The sequence below is a fragment of the Cloeon dipterum genome, chromosome 4 (assembly GCF_949628265.1).
Source record: "Cloeon dipterum chromosome 4, ieCloDipt1.1, whole genome shotgun sequence".
NCBI lineage: Eukaryota > Metazoa > Arthropoda > Insecta > Ephemeroptera > Baetidae > Cloeon > Cloeon dipterum.
This window is the reverse complement of record NC_088789.1, coordinates 8,624,529-8,641,544: the sequence shown is the minus strand read 5'-3', so window position 1 is coordinate 8,641,544 and position 17,016 is coordinate 8,624,529. Positions and strand designations below refer to the sequence as shown.

General features: G+C 39.1%; 3 protein-coding genes across 4 annotated transcripts; 1 reads left to right on the top strand and 2 right to left on the bottom strand.

The window, feature by feature from the left end:
- On the bottom strand, positions 1-11,208 carry LOC135942178 (uncharacterized). The gene is made up of 12 exons (XM_065488171.1): positions 11,096-11,208; positions 9,143-9,195; positions 8,866-8,944; positions 8,608-8,804; positions 8,395-8,537; positions 7,481-7,622; positions 7,220-7,427; positions 6,403-6,653; positions 6,107-6,318; positions 5,974-6,043; positions 446-5,924; positions 1-387 (listed from the first exon to the last, which is right to left on the bottom strand). The coding sequence occupies exons 3-11, from the start codon at positions 8,898-8,900 to the stop codon at positions 2,077-2,079; spliced, it is 5,106 nt and encodes a 1,701-aa protein (XP_065344243.1). The 5' UTR covers positions 8,901-8,944; positions 9,143-9,195; positions 11,096-11,208; the 3' UTR covers positions 1-387; positions 446-2,076.
- Positions 11,209-12,666: 1,458 nt separating this feature from the next.
- Positions 12,667-15,526, top strand: LOC135944382 (protein SPT2 homolog). The gene is made up of 7 exons (XM_065491263.1): positions 12,667-12,939; positions 13,002-13,145; positions 13,279-13,399; positions 13,474-13,834; positions 13,955-15,127; positions 15,185-15,267; positions 15,332-15,526. The coding sequence occupies exons 1-7, from the start codon at positions 12,862-12,864 to the stop codon at positions 15,412-15,414; spliced, it is 2,043 nt and encodes a 680-aa protein (XP_065347335.1). The 5' UTR covers positions 12,667-12,861; the 3' UTR covers positions 15,415-15,526.
- Positions 15,514-16,781, bottom strand: LOC135944384 (RING finger protein 141-like). 2 transcript variants are annotated; one of them, XM_065491265.1, is made up of 4 exons: positions 16,460-16,781; positions 16,234-16,405; positions 15,966-16,180; positions 15,514-15,904 (listed from the first exon to the last, which is right to left on the bottom strand). In XM_065491265.1, the coding sequence occupies exons 1-4, from the start codon at positions 16,594-16,596 to the stop codon at positions 15,757-15,759; spliced, it is 672 nt and encodes a 223-aa protein (XP_065347337.1). In that variant the 5' UTR covers positions 16,597-16,781; the 3' UTR covers positions 15,514-15,756. The 2 variants fall into 2 exon arrangements, with proteins under 2 accessions (XP_065347337.1, XP_065347339.1); XM_065491267.1 differs by having other exon boundaries at positions 16,234-16,415; positions 16,460-16,646.
- Positions 16,782-17,016: the final 235 nt, after the last annotated feature.

Genomic DNA, 17,016 nt, shown 5'->3' with positions numbered 1-17,016 from the left:
ATGAATTGCTTTCAATTTTTACCCCCCACAGTTGATGTTTTTCAATATTGTTTTATTTAGTGTTCATTCAAATATTGACTGTAACAATACACTAAGTTCTATGCAATATATTTGAAATGCTAATTCGTACAATACCAATCATTTTTCACGACATTGACATCACTTTGAAATGTAAGCTTATTCAGCCGTCTAGGGTCACTGGAGGCTGGTTGTGCGCCACTTAAGGGGTATATGTGTAACTTCTCATCCGCAATGTGATTAATATTTTATTCTTGAATCAACAATCGAAAGCGAAGGATGTGGTTCTAGGTGTGAAATATCCGAAGCGAAGGTGGGCTGCTGTTGGTCGTGGTATTTTCATCAAGTTTTTAGCGCCTTTGAATTACGCTGAAAACATACATTGATGCGGTTTGATTATTTAAGTATCACTATCACAAATCTTTACCTGTGGACGTGATGTGATGATAACAGACTGCGACCGATTATCTCTTGGTGTTCTTGAAAGCAGCTCATCCATCATTGCTGCTATTTGTAAGCGTCTTGGAGCTTGCTGCGTCTGTTTGTAAGTCGTGGCTGAGGCGGCGATCATACTTTATAGTGGCGAATCCTGCTGCTATCAAGCCGATTTATCCAAATTTTTCTGAGGTCATATAGTCACGTGCAATTCAGATTGAATTAACAGATCATGTAGCCTGCTGGGTTGCTCCTGCGAGACAATAAGTCTTGCTTTGGCAGAAACAAAAACGCTGTTTTCATTTTTAGTCCCTTTCCTACTGTCTGTGATGTGCTGCACCCACTTTTACTATGGGCCAGCTGCCCAGCTATAAATAGATCGCGTAATATTTAGGCGGCGGCTGGCTGCAACGGCTGGAGCCGAAGTTAGCCTCGCGGTGGCGGCTTTGCCTTTTTGCAGGAGGCTGGCGCAGATGAAGGAATTTCATATAATTTAATTTTGATAGTGCTAAGGGCCAGAGACCAATTTTTTCTGCGGAAAATTTATACTTTTCAGCGTTTTAACTTGTGCGGCTGATGTCGCTGGCGGTTGCCCACTTGACCCAAAAATAGCCGGCGGGTGTGGCGGAGCGCGGCTGGCTAATATCTCTAAATGTGGATAAATCAAAACCAAAAATAGCACTTTTAGCCTTTATAAATAACATTAAACCAAGAAACGCTAATGATACTGCAAATGTCCTAATGTTACGTTTAAATTATTTTTGTTTTCAATCTTAACAAAAACTTAAAAAAATACTCACAAGTGTAAAGTAATAATCGTTTGATATCTTATTAATTACTATAGAGGTCACACTTCCGCGTAATTTTAGGCCGTGGCTAGCTCAACTGGCTGCAGCCAAATTTTGGCCCGGTGGCGGCTGACAAACTTTTTAAATGGCACGGAGGACTGGAGACTTTTTTTCTCCAGTTTTTTTATGTATTTTTTCGAATTTTCAGCCGGCGGTATGCGTGGCCGGCGCATCTTTGGCTAAAGTCACGGTGACTTGCGGCTGAGACCACGTAACCCAAAATTTGCCGCCTAACGCGACACAGCGCGGCTGGCTGAAACTGAAACCTCGATTTATTACTAATGTTTACCTTATATAGGGATGCAACCCCCTTTTCAAAGGTTTTTATCTACTTTCCAAGAGTTAATAATTCACCATCAAACCTTAACGTTAATTTCTTTACTTCATAAAGGGTATAGTAAATTACAGGTCATTAATATAATCAAATTAAGTTTTTTTTTAATTGTTTCAAAATAAAACTGCATTGCAAATCCTGTGTGCTATACGCGTGAGGAGCCAAAAGATAAAAATATAAGTTTTCAAAATTCGCAAACGTGTTTAGCACATGATGCACAGCAAAATTATGATCTTAATTTGAAATGCATTTCTATGAACTATCAAATGATGATATACAATGCTACTATCTCAACTTACAAAGAAGCACACTGAACGAAAAAGCAAAAAACTGAAAGATTTAAACACGATTATAACACTAAGCTCAACTGAGCGGAAAAGCTATTTAATATATACCCATTCCAGTGTATTGATATAGGGATAACAATAGATCCTTCATCCATTAGTAAAATATTTCAATAGTTCCTTCAATCGGTCGTGCACATGTCAAGCATTCATCTCCGCCACATCGCTCGCAAACATTGATGTGTCCACACGGTAGATTGGCAACTTTGACGCAATTATTTTGGCACAACTTGCAGCGCATGCTAGCTTCTCCTGGTCGTGAGTTTAAAATCTCAACAACTGTCGGTTGCTTGTCACTGATCGCTTTGGTAGCGAACAAAACATTTTTTATAGAGCGAGACCCTTTACACAAAAGCAAGAACTGGCAGGCAGAACTCCATTTGGCGTGTTGTTTGAATGGATCGTCCTCACGGTCCCAGTCCTTAAGGCCGATGCCGCAGTGAAAACAGATCACCATGTCTCCAGAGCCTGTGTAATAGAAACCAGCCCTTGCGAGTTCGTGCCCTGTCTGCGCCATGCTGAGCGGCCAATAATTCTTGAACGTCTCTGTTCTCTTCAGTAGACTGGCGAAATTCGGGTGCTTAGAAGTCGACCATAGCATGAGGTTGAGGTTCCTGACTGTCGTATTTGTAGAACTTGTCTCTTTTTGTAATAAATGCGATCCTAGACATTCGCTCAAGCTCTCGGTGGTCAAAAATGGGTCGCTGATGCCTTTCAAGTAACCCGGCTTTTTTGCTACAGCCGCTTCCTGGCCGATTATCACGTTGTCAATATTTTGAATGTTTCTCAAGAACAGGCAGTTGGGATTCCAACGCTTATGCTCACCACGAGCGGTGTCACCCGCCTCCCAGCCTCTGACTTCTAGATTGCAGAAAGCACAGCGGCAATTGTCATCATCGCCGCTATAATAAAAACCATTCTTGGCCAAATCTAGAGGTGTTACGTACGACCAGTTCTTTTTTTGAAGCAAAGAGAAAAGCCTAGCTGCTTCGTATTTAAAATTAGGCACGTGATAGCTTTTCATGGGCACGTTTTCTGTGTTGCTGACGCCTATTTCACAATCGTTACCCTTCATTTTTAATATACTCTTAACGTCCATGTTTCTCCAGGCTTGAAAATCTTTCATTTCGATTTCAAAATCGCATGAGAAGCAACGTAGAATTGGATTTAATTGTTTCTCTTCCTTAACGTAGTAGAACCCGGCTTCGACAAACATTTCCAAGTCCAAGCCGTATTTTAAATTGAATATCGGGGGGTAAGTAAACAATCTGTGAAAAGCGATGTTGAAGCACAGTATCTTTTTGGAGCTTGGGATGACCGGTTGCAGTTGTATTGCGTCACATGACGGCAGTTGGTCTTCTTCATTTGCCAAGGCCAAAATTATATTTCCGTAGTGCAGAGCACTTCTACCGAAATAATCATGTTGTTTTACATCTCCACCATTCTCAATTAGCAATTTCGCTATGCTACTCTCCCCGTATTTAGCAGCGTAGTGCAGTGTTGTCCTTCCTTTGCAGTCAACAGAATTTACGTTTGCTCCTTTTTTTAGCAAGACCGCGCAAACTCTCTTAAAATGCTTTTTGCAAGCTAAATGAAGGGCAGTGCGCCCTTTATCGTCCATATCCTGGACTCTTCCACAGTTTTTATCAATGAGAAACGTGCACATCTCCTTATTGTCTTCTTGCATTGCGTGCAATAATGTTTGTCCGCCCTTTAATTTCCGGTCGGCAATCAAATTTAGTTTCTTTGAGTCACCTTTATTAAAGCTTATTTTCGCGCACAGCAGCAGCATGAAATCTTGTGCCCTCCAGTCAAACATGGTCCATTTTTCAGAACTGCAACCTTCAAAACAGTTCTGAGAGCGACGACGTGGGTCCAAAATTTCAACATCAATTCCCGCTTCTTCTGCCAACCACAGACAAAGTTCCCAATTCTGTTTCCAAGCTGCAAAGTGTAGAGGGCTGAATCCATAAGTGCTTTCTGTGTGGATCAGCGCAGCATTGTGATGGTGTAAAATTGAGACCATGTCTTTAAGACCCACATAAGCAGCAAAGTGAACTATATTACTTCCTTCGGTTATGTTGTCTGGTTGTGTGCCAAACATCTTTCTGTCTTCGGCGGAGAACTGTTCGAGGTCAACGTTGTGCTCAAGCAGGATCTTGAAACAATTGATGTCTCCTCTTGTGCATGCTGTGTGTAGAGCGTTGGTTTTTCTTCCAGATAGTCGCGACATTAAAGTGATGTTGACATCAACTCCGCTCTTTAAGAGTAAATCAAGAATCTGGTAATGACCATTTTCTGTAGCCGTGATCCCTGCGTCGATATTTTCATTTTGCGATTGAATCATGTCAGGCAATGACTGCGAGGATTTTTCGAATATCTCTTTTAGCCTCTTCAATACAGCTATTGCGTTATATCTTGCAACTCGGTCCAACAACTCAATCAATTTTTCGACAGATAAGCGACAAATTCGATTGATTATGGGCGCCCTCTGTAACAACCGCATTACAATATCTTCACTTCCTACTGAATCGATTACAAGCTGTTCACAATCTGCCACATAAAACAATCCACTATCTCCAACGAAAGAAATGTGAGGTTCCAGCATTGCAAATATTTGTCCAAGATCCTCTTCGCAAATTGTATTCAAACAATAACGAGGCTGTTTACCGAGAAAACTGAGTAACTGTTTGCTGCACTCATGAAGTTGGTCCTTTTTCATCGACGAATAAAACAAGTTAATGAACTTTCTGCACGGTGCAAAGTTCCAATTCTTGAATAGTGCCAGGTCAGAATCACTTGATGTCGCAATTTTATCCAAAAACGACTTGGAAGCGAGGAATTCTGCAAAACTCTGGTGAAGAAATGTAACACGTTCACCATCGATTTTCACTATTTTTGTATTTTTCATACTTTCCAAATCTTTCTTTTCCGTGGTTTCTTGAGTTTTTGTGTGTCCAGTAATACAATTGAACGCGTGCAATATCAAGCCATCTAGAATTCTCTGGGCTGCTTTTTCCTTGTCAGATCTGTTTTCAACTGCTTTTCTTACAAATTCAAGAACGACTTGTTCATAAATCAAATACAAGTTGTCTGTTGTCTTGCATTCATCTCTGCCGAGGGATGATCCTTGAGAGCTTTGCATAAAAATGCTCCGTAATTCATTTTGGAACAATTTTTTGTCCCCTTTGCTCTTACGCAACACCCTTTGCATCCCATCTAACTGCTTGAAAATATTAAACGGCTCAATATCAACAATATGAATAAGCCTTGTTTTCAGCCTATTTTGAATAGTGCGAATCTCTCGTGGTCTAGCACTGACCAAAATCATTAGTTTCTTCTCACAGAGCCACTCAATTAAACTCAACGTTCTATCGCGAGCAGTGCTGCTGATTTCATCATAGCCATCAAGAAAAACTATTAATTTCTTTGATTCAGTTAACTTTTTTGCCTCCTTTGTTGAATGGTGAGTTGCGCAAGCCAAATATTCAGCAGGCGAACAATCAAGTTTGAAATAAGGGGCTGTTGTTTCCAGCGAGATTTGAACAATTCTTATGTTTTTCATTTGGTTAGCTAGATCATAGGCCATTTTTTGCAGCACTGTCGATTTTCCTCCTCCGGCAATCGAACTGAACAACCAGACGACGGCGGAACGGTTTTCTGCATCTTTTACCACTCTTTTCAGCAAATCATTGTATCCAATATTATTTTTAAAGGAATTCCCAGAGTCCTTTACTGTCTTTACTGTTAGACTTGGCTTTGCAAAAAAGGTTGACTTATTAGAGGATGAGTCGATTAAATACTGCACTGTAGATTTCAGCAGAGCAGCACTGTCCAATTCATCTGTTGAACCTTTAACGAGCAATGGAGCTATAAGTTCATGAAGACTTTTTCCTCTTTGCAGAGTATCTCCTTGGAGCACGTGGATAAGTTGTTCTGTGTGACCTAAAAATGTATTTCGAACTTAGCATTATTAAAATTAAATTAATCTTACGTTCGTCTATAACAAGAACCAGCCATCCACTGTGATTGGTTACTCTTATAGCCATCTTTTTCTCTGGTGCCTAAAAATTAGTTTTGAGCATAGCTGCAATTATTCCAAATTAATTTATTTTTTGAATCATTACCGTTCCAGAGCTTTCCACGTTTTGATTAATTAGAATACAGATTTTCGGTTTTCCTATCACCTTTGTATGCAACCCGCCGACCAACTGGCGTGTGATAGTGGCTATGGGTATGGACTGCTCCTGATGATCTATTTTAAGGCAAATTTCTTGGTTTTCGTTTTGTTTGTCAACAAAGCAAAACAAACACGCCATGACAAGATCTACTTCAGGTCCTGCAAATGATGAAAATTAAATAAGCGAAAAGTAAAAATGATATAAATATAGCATTAATAACTGTTAATTTGTAAAGTTTTCACCTGAATATGTTTCCAATATATCATTCCTCCACTCGTCCATCATCGTGTTGAAGTTGAGTTTTTCTAAGATCATTTCATTCAACTGACGCACTTGTTTGCTCATTTTTCTGTAGATTATGCACGCCCAGTAGCGACTTCTGATCGCCTCCCCAGCACTCATTTCCCTTTTATGAAAGTTGCTGTTGACATGCATATGTTCCAACGATTTTACGGATTTATTCGCCAGTAAGCAGCTCACGGCCTCATCTTTTCTGTTCAATTTAACCATAAAATCAGAGTCAGAATACGCATTATGAAAGGACGTGGCTATTGAAACACTGCCATAATGTCCTATCTGAAAAATTTCAAGCAAATAAAAACGGAAACCGGCCCTACTTTCAGACAGGTGCGTTTAATACCAGTAAGCACACAGTAATATATTTACTTTTTCTTTTACTACAGCAATTGCATTCTTTTTAATATACGTACCCCCAAAATATTATTTAACAATACCAAAAATTAACAATAATGCGCCTACTCTCATAGCTTGCTCACCTCCCCCTACCCTCACTGCTCCTCGCAATCTCTTTGACGACACCGGTCTCAAGACATTGACCGTAATCAACCAAAGTTAAAGAGGCATTAATGAAGTTGCTATATTTTCATTTATTTGTCAATTAATTGACCTCAATTGAGGTCAAAAAATAGTGAAGTTCGGTGCTTTCTATGCACCTCAATAGAGCACGGTCCGATAAAAATCAAGATAAAGTAAAAGAGGAAGCTTGACCTACTGTTAACCAATGATAAAAAAACATACAAGTACATATAAAGGTATTACCTTATTGGTAGGGGACTGATGATAAATTTTTCAGTTTTAGAAAACACCCTAATTTTTGGTGTTACAGCATTGGTTTCTTCGCATCTGATTTTTCCTTGAATTAACGTCAAAAATTGGAGCAATTCCATAGATATATCCAAGTTGTCAAGAATCTCACAAATTGCGTTGACCAACGTTGAACCTAAACCATCATTACCTTCATCATTAGCTGAAAACGTTCCAGTTAAAAGTTTTGAAAATATTTCCCCATATTAGTCTCACCAGTAAGTACAACGGACGTTGTGCAAAAAGCTATAAAGTTCTTCATCGATTTGGTATGTGAGTCAAGTTCAAAAGGAGAATTGCTAATGTGGCCGTCTTCTATGCTTTCGCTAGGCAAACTATTCAACTCGTTCTGAAAGCGCTGAAATTTGTTGGATAAATGTAATATTAATTATTTAACACCACCGGTGTATCGCATGAAGGGGAATATCAGCAGCGTCGTAAAAACTTATGATGCTTGGCTCAAATACTATTTTTTGCAATTAAAAATGGTACATATCAACACATTCCACGTCAAAAAAGTGGAATTATATGCTTGGTAGCATCTTCTTAGTATATGAAAATGTTTATCTGATACAAATTAAGAAGTGGTGACAACAGAAGCAGGTGTGTCGGGTGAAAACATATCGATCGTAGCATATTAGTTAAAAAAACACACACACTAAGTTCTTATTTGTCATTGCTGGCGTGTACAAGAATTGGGAAGACTGTCTCTAGTATGTCATTCAACAATAAGTTTTGCATAATAGAGGTCTCAGCCGCGAGATTTAAGGCGGTGGCTGGCGGGACAGGTTAGTCCAAATTTTTTGCCCGGAGCCGGTGGCAGGCCATTTTCACCGGCGGCTGGCAATGTTTTCACTTTAAGTTTGATAGTGCATAACGGCCCGGAGGGCCAGAAGACATTTTTTTCTTTCTTTTAAAATTTTGACCCTTTTTCACCGGCGACTGGCGCAGCTTATTATTAGCCAGATTCACGGCGGCTGGCGGCTGCCGACGTGACCAAAATTTGCCAGCTATAGCGCGGAACAGCGCGACTTGTTGAGACCTCAATAGTTATATTCATATTTTTTTTGGGGGGATTTATCAATGATAAAATTTGGCAGCATCAATATAATTATGTCAAATATACGTACGTTTAACACGCAGACCTTAAGACAGTTGCTGAAGCTTTTTAGATTGCTTAAAGAGGCATAGATATCCTCCAAAATGAAATTGTTGCCCTCATCGTCACATCCATAGCTCAGAAAAAATATGACAAAAACCGACGGTTCATGATCTGCTTGTGAAAAAAATAAATTGTTTTAGAGCGCACATAATCAAACAATACAATGATGATTGATATTTACCTTCCGAGTTGAAATATTGTAGCAACTTTTCTTGGTCACTGAGAAGACTAAACAAATCTTCTTTTCTTGGAGATGACAAAACACGTAATTTGTAGTTTCTTTTCTCTTCCAACGTTTTGCGCAGATTGTGCACATCAGCGGCGCAATCTTTGCAATCGTTTCGCGTTTTATTGTAGTGTATAACAAGAACAAAAACACTGGTGAAAGAAGAAATACAAATGAATATTTTTCATTAGTACACATAAAGAAAAAACTGACTTTTCGGCGTTCCCGATATCAGTAGCTCCATCCATCGTCCTTCTCAATATTCCAGAATTTGCTGGGTCGACGGTTCCACCTTTAAAATTACCTGTTAAGTTATAGATGATAAAGTTTTAAGAATGTTCATCAATTTAAATCTCAAAAAAGCAAGAATATAATCATATTCATAATATATTATTTGAGTATTCAAAAATTGCTATTTTCCATTTTTTATGTTCCAATTTTTATGCTTGCAATTAGAAATTCTCTCGCTTGTATTATTAGTATAGCAAACCTTTTTGGGAGGTCAGTCTGGATTTTCACCTGAAGTATTCATGTCGTTTTAGGCTGAAAAATAAAACACTGTAACGTTCCCCCTTAATTATGTCACTCATTTTTTCCACTTTGCAGCCAAGATCGCGGCATTGGCCAAACTCGGAAAAGAAGAAAACTGTGGTGATCCTCGCCACTACTAGTTCTAGACAAAACCTTGCCTTGACCGGTACTGTCATAACCTATTTCGTTACGTTTATTAAAGAGTTAAAACCGAAAAACATACTTTCTGAATAACTGAATTAAATTTCGTGCAAATCTTAAAGCCCTTTCAATCTCAATATATTGAGCTTTTCCGTAGGTTTAATTGACTGAACAGAACTTCATCCTCTCTCAATTATAGTGACTTGTCTCACGGATCAAAAGTGATCCGCGCATTGAAGATAGACTACGGCATGCTTCACCGGTCCATCGCGACGACGACCTGCATTTATGGATGCAGCAGCTGCCGGCCTACACCGACCTTAGTAAAAACTAGTATAATTTTCGTTTTGAGGAATAATGGTACTGGCACGATCTACCCGCACTGCAAGTCTGTTCGGCGGCACAGTTGCCATCCTTCTGCAAGGCGTTTATGCTGGCAAGAGGTCACTCGGAATTTTCCTCACATTTTACTCTTCTAACAGAGAATTTAATTAAGTGGAAAACGTGATCACACGTAATTGTTGCAATTAAGTGTAATTGAGAAACATGAGCGTATATAGCGGATATTTTTAAGTTTTGTCTAAAAGAACAACTAAAAAAATTGACACGCTTTTTTAAGCAAAAAATTTGATTATTTTGTTTATCTCGTAAACTTTGTAGCGAAAATGTCAATTCTTTTGCAGACGGGGAGGGGCATTATTTGAATTATCTACACAGATTGCGATTAAGAACCAAAAAGTCTGCCTTGAGAAGGTAGACTTTTTAAAATACATAATTTTGAAGCAATAATATTTTCAAGTAATAAGACTTTTTTGAAAACTGCACATCATCATAAGGTGTTGAAAATTAATAGCTTTACTTAAATGATGACTTTTTATAAATAGAAAGTACCTGTGGTTGAAAGAGTTTCAAACTGTATGTAATTAAATATGCATTGCCAGTTTTTGCGCAACAAGCCTACCGTGCAAGAAACCGATTCAACTATTAGTGCGTTGATCATTTCTCATTTTACTGATATATTATAAAAACTCACATGTTTACGCTCTATTAAAAGTATAATTTTGTATTTAATTACAAAATCTGCTTTTTTGGATAAACCTTTTTTATATAATTTATATCAAAATCTATGGCATAAAATTAATTTTAAGTCCTGCTTCTTCAATAAATGTTTATGGTAAATAGTTTTCGAACAAGGAAATAAATAACAAATAAGAATAATTTTGTATGAAATTAATTTAGAACGTTGTGTCCCTGACTCGGTCTTTCAACAACCACGATGATTTCCCTGTACCCTGGCATCCAAGGGAACACTGTGATATGGCCTTTTTTTAACCATTTTACGACCCATGAGCGATTTTTTGAAACTTTAAGATAGTACAAGGGATTTACACCCTTATTTTGCGCCTTTTGCGCCCTGTAATTAGAATAAGTTAACTTTGCATAACGCAAAATCAATCTACTTAATAAGAGTGCAGAACTATTTACCATAAATATTTATTGAAGAAGCAGGACTTAAAATTAATTTTATGCCATAGATTTTGATATAAATTATATAAAAAAGGTTTACCCAAAATAGCAGATTTTGTACTTAATAGGAGTGCAGAAGGCGAAAAACGTGCGTATAAAAAAGGCCTTGTTTGACTTTCCAGAGGCATATATAGTATATGTATCAAAGATAAAATAAAATAAAGGCAAAACATTTGATTGTTACCTAAATTAATGCCTTAGGATTCTTAACTTGTTTTGTGGGGGAAAAATAAATTATACTCACTTGGCTCTGCCATTCCAAACTCTAATAAAATTTCAAATTCCTCGTAAAGGGAAAATCTTCATGCTGCAAGAGACAATATCAGGCGGAAAATGTTCAAGTTCTTAGACTTTCGCCGTACCAACTATATTGGGTTTTAGACTTAAATGAGCTTGTAGCATGATGTCGCATAGGGGGCGCGGCGCGCCGCAGTATGTCATGATGTATAGTATGACTTTATTGGATTCAAAATTTATAAAAAGGTATGCCAAACCTTAAAAAGATTAAATCAAATTTCTAAAAATACTGTTCCGCCATTTCAAATAATTAGCAAAATTGACTTAATACCTCAACGAGGTCCAGGTTATTTTTCTAGAATAGTCACTTTATATATCTACAGCTCAGAATAGTGCGTTCTTCGGGAGCAAATTTTTCTCCCTGGGAGTCCCGCTCCCGAAAAAATGTTTCCTGTTACCGGAATTTCCTGGTGCCCTTACCAAATATTTTTCCCGGGAATTCCCGCTCCCGATTCTTATTTCCCGATTTTTCCCGCTCCCGATTTCCCGCCAAAAATTTTAAAATTGAAGTTAGACACCATGTGCGTTGATAACTTAATTCTTAGCTCGCATATTTACAAATACAAACTTACTACATGCTCTTTTATTTTCCGTGTTGAAGTTGAAAATTATACTTTGGGTTGATTTAAAAATTCACTGAGGCAATTTTTACTGGGCCATGTTAAATACCACGTTGCAAATAAAATTCAGTGTTTGTAAAAATGCAGAGATTACTCAAACAAAACCTAAAAGAATGCATTTTATATTGATCAAGAACTACTCTTTCGACTCTTTTAAGTTGCGATAATCATCACACGTCAATGAAAGAAAATTCTGTAACATTTTTAGTAATATTGGATGACAGAAAAGAAATATTGCAGCTTGTACTCCGCAAATTGAAATTAGGACAGTTAATAAAGTTATCAAACCGTGAAAAATATCTAATATACAAAACATTCCTAACAATTTTTTTTAATCATTTTATGAAAATTATAAGCTAGTTGTGAAATATGAATTTTGACTAGGTTACCGGGAATTCCCGCTCCCGGAAAAACTTTCCCACTCCCGTCCCGACCGTGGTTCCCTTCCAAAAATTTGGCTCCTGGCACCGGGAATTCCCGGGAGATTCCGGGAGTCCTGATACATTCCCGTCCCGGCGAACGCACTAGCTCAGAATAATATAGTTTTACTGCCGAATAGAAACGAAAAATGCGAAAAATAATGTGCGAGATTTTTATCACCATTCTAGAAGAAACCAATAATTGTTCCTTCCTTGATGCTATACTTTTATTATCTTATAGGGATGCAGTTCCAGTGCAACAGAATATCGCATTAACCCGATCTGGAGATATTTTTTCAATTTTCTACATTTTTAATCGTTCTGAAAAATGTGCACTTCAATATAACTGATATTCCTACCAATAGATGGTACTAATAAACTATGAGAATATTCATACAAAACAAAATAATTCGTTCGGCACTCGCTAGAGGGTAGAATTGTATGGAATATTTAAAGTGGGTGTGGTCAACGTAGTAGGAGAAGGTAGTGCCTTGTTGTGAATGGCGAATGAGGACCTCATTATTTCACACAGATTTCGAAAACACGTATTATGTCTTTTGCTATGTTTACCTAGACGACATCGTGTCTTTTTGGACACGTGTCTCGTTTTTCCTGTTTGCTTTAGCCAATTTGTATTTTCATACACTGACGTGAGCAACGACTACTGGTGAAAAATGGACGAATCCATCAAAGATTTCTCCAAGTTAATGCAAGTTGCCAACGAGAACAAGCAAAACGGTGGAAACAAATCGGTACGTTCATTTAAAGTGACCTATTTCTCTTAATCACGTTGTTAAATATTTTGCTCCTTTAGGGCCGGTACTTAACAACCTCTTTCAAGCCCCCCAAGAAGGAGACGCGCAAGGATGCCGCCCTGACCGCTGGCGTCAAAAAGTACCTGGCGCAAAAAGATGAAGAAGCGCGAATGTTGAAAGAGAAGGAAGACGAGAAAAAAAGGGTCAGTATATTGTCAAATTATGTAAAATCATTTTGCCTGACAGTTCGCAATTAAACTTAAATTCCTTCGAAAATTTCTTGATCATTTTCAATTATGTATTACTTAATTTATGTTTATTCTATAATCTCAACAGCTATTGCTTGAGAAACGTTCAGAGGACTCAAAAGCCGTGAAAAGGGTACAGCTCATGAGAAAGTCGGCTAAATCGGCTAGCAAATCTGTGATGTCAGATGCTGTTCAGGATACCCTAGATGGTATTATAAATAAATAATTTTTTAACTTTTTTTCTAATCACGAAAATCCGTTTAAATCGATTTAAAAATTTCAGCTGTCAGGCAGCCAGACGAAGATGACTATGGCTTTTCCTCGGCCACCGAGCAAGCAATGTACGCCAAAATGATGCAGGGCTATGCATCTGAGAACAAAGCCAAGACGGTGGTTCCTTCGAGAAAGCCTGCCAACAACCTGAACGCCACCAGAGCTCGCGTACAGGAGGCCCTAGAACGCGAGCAAATGGAGGCAGAGCAGCCCCACCGGCGCAAAAGGAAACAGAAAACAGATCTTGACAGGGGCTATGATGGCTTCAGCGACCATGAAGAGCTGCCAGCTCCAGTAAAAACCAAAAAGGCGCCAGTGCCTATTATGGATTTCAATGAAATTTTACGTCAGGCTCATAAAAACAAAGACAGGTAACAAATTACACTAATTGTTTTGTGGATAATTTTAAAGTTGCTGTAATTTTAGAAGTAAGTTAAATGCAGAGAGGGTTTTAAATTGTATAAACTGATGAGGATTTTAAAATGTTACAGACCAATGCTAGATGAAGAACTATTACGACCTGCCCCTGTCAAAAAGGCTCCTGAAGAGTCTGAAAGACCGATGACCAAGAAGCAAAGGTTGGAGTATCTCAAGGAAAAGGAATACTTAGAAAAGAAAGCTGAGAGAGATAAAATGGCTAAAATGTTGCAAAAAGCCGCTCCTAGTAGTCAGTTAGGCTTTGGCCGCATTCCAAAAATACCCAAGCTCTCTACGCCTGAGGACTCCACTGAAAAATCACCCAAGCCTGCTGAGAAATCAAAGGGGCAGCTGCCCCCAGCAAAGAATGCAGATAAAAGCTCGATCCTGGAGAAAAGACTCACTGCCCCCGAAAAGAAACCAAATCCCACTGCCATGAAGCCTAGCAAAGTGCCTGAAAAGTCCATGCCTCAAAATACAAAACCTCCATCAGAGGCCCGAGCCCCGATAAACTTGCCCCAGCGGCCAACAGAGAAGCCTCGCTCTCAGCCACCTAACCGGCCGCAGCCAAATGCAAGAATTGACTCCAAAGCCATTCCGCAAACACCATCAAGGTCTGGTTCAGGTCAAACTATATCTAAACCTGGAGTGAGACCACCAGGAGGACAGTCAAGACCAACACAGCCTCTGACAAAACCCCCTCCAAAGCCGCCTATCACAGGTCAAAGTAGGCCACCAGTAGGAGGGTCTTCAAGACCTCCATCTGGTCCTTCTAGACCATCAGAAGCTCCAAGACTTCCCTCTGGTCCTTCTCGACCATCACAAGCTCCAAGACCTTCCTCAGGCCTCTCTAAACCTTCCTCAAGCCTCTCTAGACTTTCCACAGGAACTCCAAGACCTCCTCCAGGGCCTTCTAAGCCGTTATCTGGGACGCCACGTCCTGCCACAGGTCCTTCTAAACCCCCATTAGGACTACAGAGATCTTCCACTGGTCCTCCAAGACCATTATCAAGACCGGGAAGTTCCAACGGTCGGCCGAGTCCAGCCAACAGACCCATGATGGGTCGACCCACAGGAAATGGATACCCACCTAGACCGCAAAATATGTCAAAACATAAGAAGATGGTCATTACCAGCGACTCCGAGTATGATTCCGAGATGGATGATTTTATTGATGACACCCCACAGGAGGGAAACGTTGACGTCAGTTCCATGATACAGGCTATGTTTAAATACGATAAGACAAAGTAAGTTGTATTATTATGCAAAATAATCCGAAAATCTTAAAATTTTACATTTTCCAGATTCGGTGACACTGAGGATGATGCCTGCATGGAATCAAGTTATGGGCAAATTAGCCAAGAAGAGTTCAAAAGCGCCAAAATAGGTATGGACTCTTATGCAGTTTTGATCTAGTGTTGCTAATTTTAGAATTCTTTCCTGCTTCAAAGGATTGATGGAGGATTTGGCCGATATTGAGAGGAAGAAGAAATTGAAAATGGCTGCAAAGAAGCGCAAGGAACAGAAAAAGTAAATACTTTACCTGGGATATTGGGAGCGAGTGATAATTTCAAGCCTGTCAATGCGATATTTTTATGATTTTTTTCCAGAAGGTAATAAACTTACAAGCCTATTCATAATATCGATACTATCGCTTTTATTTGGATACGTTCCTTTTCATAAGTCCGTTTCATTAAAATATATAAACTATTAACAAGCATCAGCACAAAACATCTCTCATAAAATTAAAACAAATAGAAAATTTAATTCAAAGATTAATATTACATCAATAATCATTTGGTAATGTCATTTCATGCATTCGCATTATATAAACAACACAGCCAGTATGCATATAAATATGTGGCAGCCTCATAGTTTACGTATTGCCACCTGAAAGATTAAGTAGGGATTTCTCAAGCTCCTGGTTGACCTCCTCGCTGTCTGGTGCTTCAGAGATGACCCATGAGTCGTCGGTGCTCTCAAGCTTTTCCCTACAGATGGGACAAGTTTTGTGGTTGACATTCCTGCCATAGAATTACCATGCGAATTAATAATAAGTCACTTAAATAAAAGGTCGCTTTTTACCACTGTTCGATGCACGGCAAACAATAACTGTGCGCGCAGGGCAGGATCACATCAGGTTTTCTTTCCAAACATATGCAACACTCTACTGAGCTTCCTGAAGAGCAGGACGCAACCTCCATGTCTTCTAGTAGAACGGAAGAGCTAAGAAGATCAGGATGCGACCCTGAGGAGCTGCTCTCGGCCGCAACCAGGTGTCCTTTCAATGTGTGCGACACCTAGGCCATACGGTTTAAAGGATTTTCTTGAGAAAACCAAAATTGTATGAAACCTTTAGAAGCTGGTGAAGGTTGAGCACCTTGTGGCTCTCAATCTGGTTGGTGACAATGCTGACCCTGATGCACGCAATGCGAACTGTGCTTTTCCACAGAATTGACGAGTCGGTGCCTCTCTTTACCGCGAACACTAGCTTCCTGCCTTTGCTGTCCACACACCTGCTGCACCTGGACAGAGCTTAAAATCATTGCAATGCAGAGAGCGGATTTCGGCGTATCTACAAAGCGTTAAGTTGGCTGACACATTGGAGGAAATCATCATAGCTGAGGCTGGCTACGTCGGTGATAGTTCGCGCCTGTTGTATTATGCTGCCCACTGTGTCAGGAATGGGAATACCGTCCGAGGCTCCTTGTCCCATATTTCGTTAAATATAATTACTTAAGCTTCAGATATCTGCACACATTTCGATGTATCTGCGTAGATATATATAGATAGAGCTGGACTGGAGATGAGTCAAGTTAAAACTCTTGATTGACAGGGAAATTGACCCTCAAATTTATCGCAAACAGAAATTGCGCGGTTACGCGTAGGTTACACGTCTGGGGTCTGGGGTAAACACAATGCACAACACAGTTTTACGTAAAAAAAACAAACTCATTTAGGGATGCGCAGAGTGTTAGGAAAGGAGCAAGGAGCTAAGGGACTTAAAGCTTAATTTGTTCATAAATTGGTAAAAACAAAAAGTTGTTAATAGTTATAAATTTTAATATTATAATTTGGGGTTTATAATAAAGTTAGTGAAAATTAAGTAAAACGGTGCAGTCAAAATATTCTAGAT

Excerpts from the sequence above, each read along its gene's own strand:
- LOC135944384 (XM_065491265.1), bottom strand. The coding sequence starts at position 16,596 with ATGGGACAAGGAGCCTCGGACGGTATTCCCATTCCTGACACAGTGGGC. Across the intron at positions 16,406-16,459 it reads GTCAGCCAACTTAACGCTTT|GTGCAGCAGGTGTGTGGACA; the intron begins GTAGATACGCCG and ends AGCTCTGTCCAG. Across the intron at positions 16,181-16,233 it reads ACCTTCACCAGCTTCTAAAG|GTGTCGCACACATTGAAAGG; the intron begins GTTTCATACAAT and ends CGTATGGCCTAG.
- LOC135942178 (XM_065488171.1), bottom strand. The coding sequence starts at position 8,900 with ATGGATGGAGCTACTGATATCGGGAACGCCGAAAA. Across the intron at positions 6,654-7,219 it reads ATCAGTCCCCTACCAATAAG|AAAAGATGAGGCCGTGAGCT; the intron begins GTAATACCTTTA and ends TAAATTGAACAG. Across the intron at positions 6,319-6,402 it reads TATATTGGAAACATATTCAG|GACCTGAAGTAGATCTTGTC; the intron begins GTGAAAACTTTA and ends CATCATTTGCAG.
- LOC135944382 (XM_065491263.1), top strand. The coding sequence starts at position 12,862 with ATGGACGAATCCATCAAAGATTTCTCCAAGTTAATGCAAGTTGCCAAC. Across the intron at positions 13,835-13,954 it reads GCTCATAAAAACAAAGACAG|ACCAATGCTAGATGAAGAAC; the intron begins GTAACAAATTAC and ends AAAATGTTACAG. Across the intron at positions 15,128-15,184 it reads TTTAAATACGATAAGACAAA|ATTCGGTGACACTGAGGATG; the intron begins GTAAGTTGTATT and ends TACATTTTCCAG.